The sequence below is a fragment of the Diospyros lotus genome, chromosome 13 (assembly GCF_014633365.1).
Source record: "Diospyros lotus cultivar Yz01 chromosome 13, ASM1463336v1, whole genome shotgun sequence".
Lineage (NCBI taxonomy): Eukaryota > Viridiplantae > Streptophyta > Magnoliopsida > Ericales > Ebenaceae > Diospyros > Diospyros lotus.
In genome coordinates this window covers 30,300,709-30,303,364 of record NC_068350.1, presented here as the reverse complement: position 1 = coordinate 30,303,364, position 2,656 = coordinate 30,300,709, and the positions used below count along the sequence as shown (strand labels likewise).

General features: G+C 38.1%; 1 protein-coding gene across 1 annotated transcript; it reads left to right on the top strand.

Annotated features, from left to right (window-relative positions):
- The first annotated feature begins 207 nt into the window (after window positions 1–207).
- Window positions 208–1,917, top strand: LOC127789176 (WRKY DNA-binding transcription factor 70-like). The gene is made up of 3 exons (XM_052317987.1): window positions 208–549; window positions 992–1,096; window positions 1,245–1,917. Exons 1-3 carry the CDS (start codon window positions 233–235, stop codon window positions 1,759–1,761), a joined length of 939 nt encoding a protein of 312 aa, XP_052173947.1. The 5' UTR covers window positions 208–232; the 3' UTR covers window positions 1,762–1,917.
- The last annotated feature ends 739 nt before the right edge of the window (window positions 1,918–2,656 follow it).

Genomic DNA, 2,656 nt, shown 5'->3' with positions numbered 1-2,656 from the left:
ACACATATTCTACTGAAAAATTTGCAATGGCGAGTGATCTTGTAAAAGTAGCGTCTGATTGGCTGCAATTTATTGTGATTTTTGTAATGTGAAACCGAGTGGCGCCGAATTCTCGTTTGGAGCCAAGACCCAATTGTACTACAAACATATATATATATATATACATACACAAAACCCTAGTTTTCTCATTTCCGAGGCGGCGTAGAACTTGGAGAGGAGAAATCAACTCCATATGGACTCGTCTGGCCCCGTCGGAAAAGCCATCAAAGAGCTGATTCAAGGTCATGAATCCGCAAAGCAGCTCAGATCAATCCTTCGCGACGCCCGATCCTTGGCCGCTACCAAGGATCTTGCCAACAAGATTTCACGATCTTTCGAGAACGCTATTTCAATAATTTTGGATGGCCATGGTGCAGGCGATCAGGTTTCCAAAACTCCGGCCAACTCCCTTACCCGTTCACCGTTCTCGGTTGGCTGGAAGTCCAAGGATTCCGGCAAGTTTACCAAGAGCTTCGCCGTGAAATACCGGAGAAGCTGGTACAATAGAAGGTGATCATTCTAGCTAGTTCATTAATTTTTTGTCGATTTCTTTCGTCTTCTAAGTCTGTCTCGAGCTCAATTTAATCAATCTGTCAAACACAGAGAGAGAGAGAGAGAGAGAGAGAGAGAGAGAGAGAGAGAGAGAACCTTTTTTTGTGATAATTTCGCAAACTGAAGAAACACACACAGAGCTCAACTTTTGGTTTCAGGATAATCATGAACAACGTAGAAGGAAACCTTCCTCCTGAAAGACAATTAATTTCATATTATGATTTTTTTTTTGTTGCGAATTAATTAGCTCACAAGAGAGATGATTTTTGAGCTCAATGAACAAGGAGCAAAACCTTCGTCCGGGAAGACAAGTTTCATACATACATATAGTGCTGTTACATCAATGACTTTGAGATTGATCTTTAATAAATATCATTATAATATATGCATCCATATGCAGAAATAAGGGCCAAACATGGACAAAGCATACCCCAACTTCAGTCGCTGACCATTATAAATGGAAGAAGTATGGACAGAAAGAGATCGTCAATTGCCTTCACCCCAGGTTTGATTTCATGAATAACCCAGAGTTATTCAAAACACTACTGGATATTCTAATTCTAAACAATCTTTTTGGTATTTTTTTTGCTTGATCAATCGTTTTGGGAATTATACACAAGGATAGCTAATTCCAGAATTTGAGATATATCCAGGAGCTACTACAGATGCGCCCACAAGGATGACAGGGGTTGCGAAGCCACCAAGCAGGTGCAGCAAATTCAAAATAATCCAGCAGAAATGTACAGAACCATCTACCATGGCCACCACACTTGCCAGAACCCAATTAAGAAACCTCTTCATGTCATCATCGATTCTTGTGATGATCTCAGAGAGAACAATTCGAATGCAATTAACTTTGGTTCAAGTTCAACCAGCCCGAATACCAAACCCCAGGAGCCGTGTTTTCCAACCATATCATTCATAAATCAACAGGAAAACGAGGGAAAGATGTCTAGTTTGAATTACCAGCTGCAGAACCAAGAATTATTATTAGAATATAATTTGCAGTCCTCACAGCTTAATAATGGTGGTGGAAGTGTCACGATGGGGTTTGAATCATCTCAGTTCGGCTCAGTGTTGTCTTGGACGGCCGACAATGGTGATCTGATCTCTTCTGGGGTGAACCCATCAAGTATGGCAAGTACTTATAATCAGGGTTTGGTTCTTTAGGTATGAGTGACATAGGGCAACCTTATTAGCAATGATGGATTCGTGTGATTTAGGGCAACCTTATTGGCTATGATGGATTTGTGTTGTTATGAAATAATACTGTTGGTGTAATATTTAGTAAACTAAGTGTGGTAGTATATATGTAATAACATTAAAATAAAGTAATAAATGTTTAGTTAATATCTTTTTGTTGTAATATAAATATGCAAAATACAAAAAGGTAGCTATATAATAAATGTTATATATCAAGATTTTGTTTGTTTTTGCATAAAATATTTTACCTAGTTTTTGGTGTTTAAGAAAAAAAAAAGTGAGAAAAATCCTAGGTATATGGCACTGTCGTGGTTGTGCTAGCTCTTCAAACTGGTGCATTTGTTCCCCCTTTAAGCACGACATGCATGGTTGCATGCCCAGGTCTTTCGTGCCATCTTCACTACCATCAAATGATGGAATGATTCAGTCCTTTTGTTGAATCTATATTTAAGTTTGTACTTATTGGTGGTAGACTGGTAGTGGCCTGAAATGTCGGGCATCCTTTGTAATTGCTTGGATTTTGCTTTGTCTCGCGGGTTTTGTGCCCTTGTATAATTGCTCATGCAATGTATACCATGTACCCGATTTATTTATTCTGATCAATGGAATTCCTTCTTTTGGCTGGTAAGAAGTATAAGAATTGACAGAAATTAAATAATATTGTATTTTGTACATCAACATCATTAGACTTCTATTTAAATTTGTGAAGTTTACAATATTAATTGAGATTATAGATAAGTTCAATAAATTAAGAAGGATGATGGGATGGGATGAGATGTTTTTGTAAGTTAGACCGATCATCGATCTAGTTAGGCTTCCTCCTGCTCAGGGCTATCTTATAGAAAACAATTGATGACCCTTG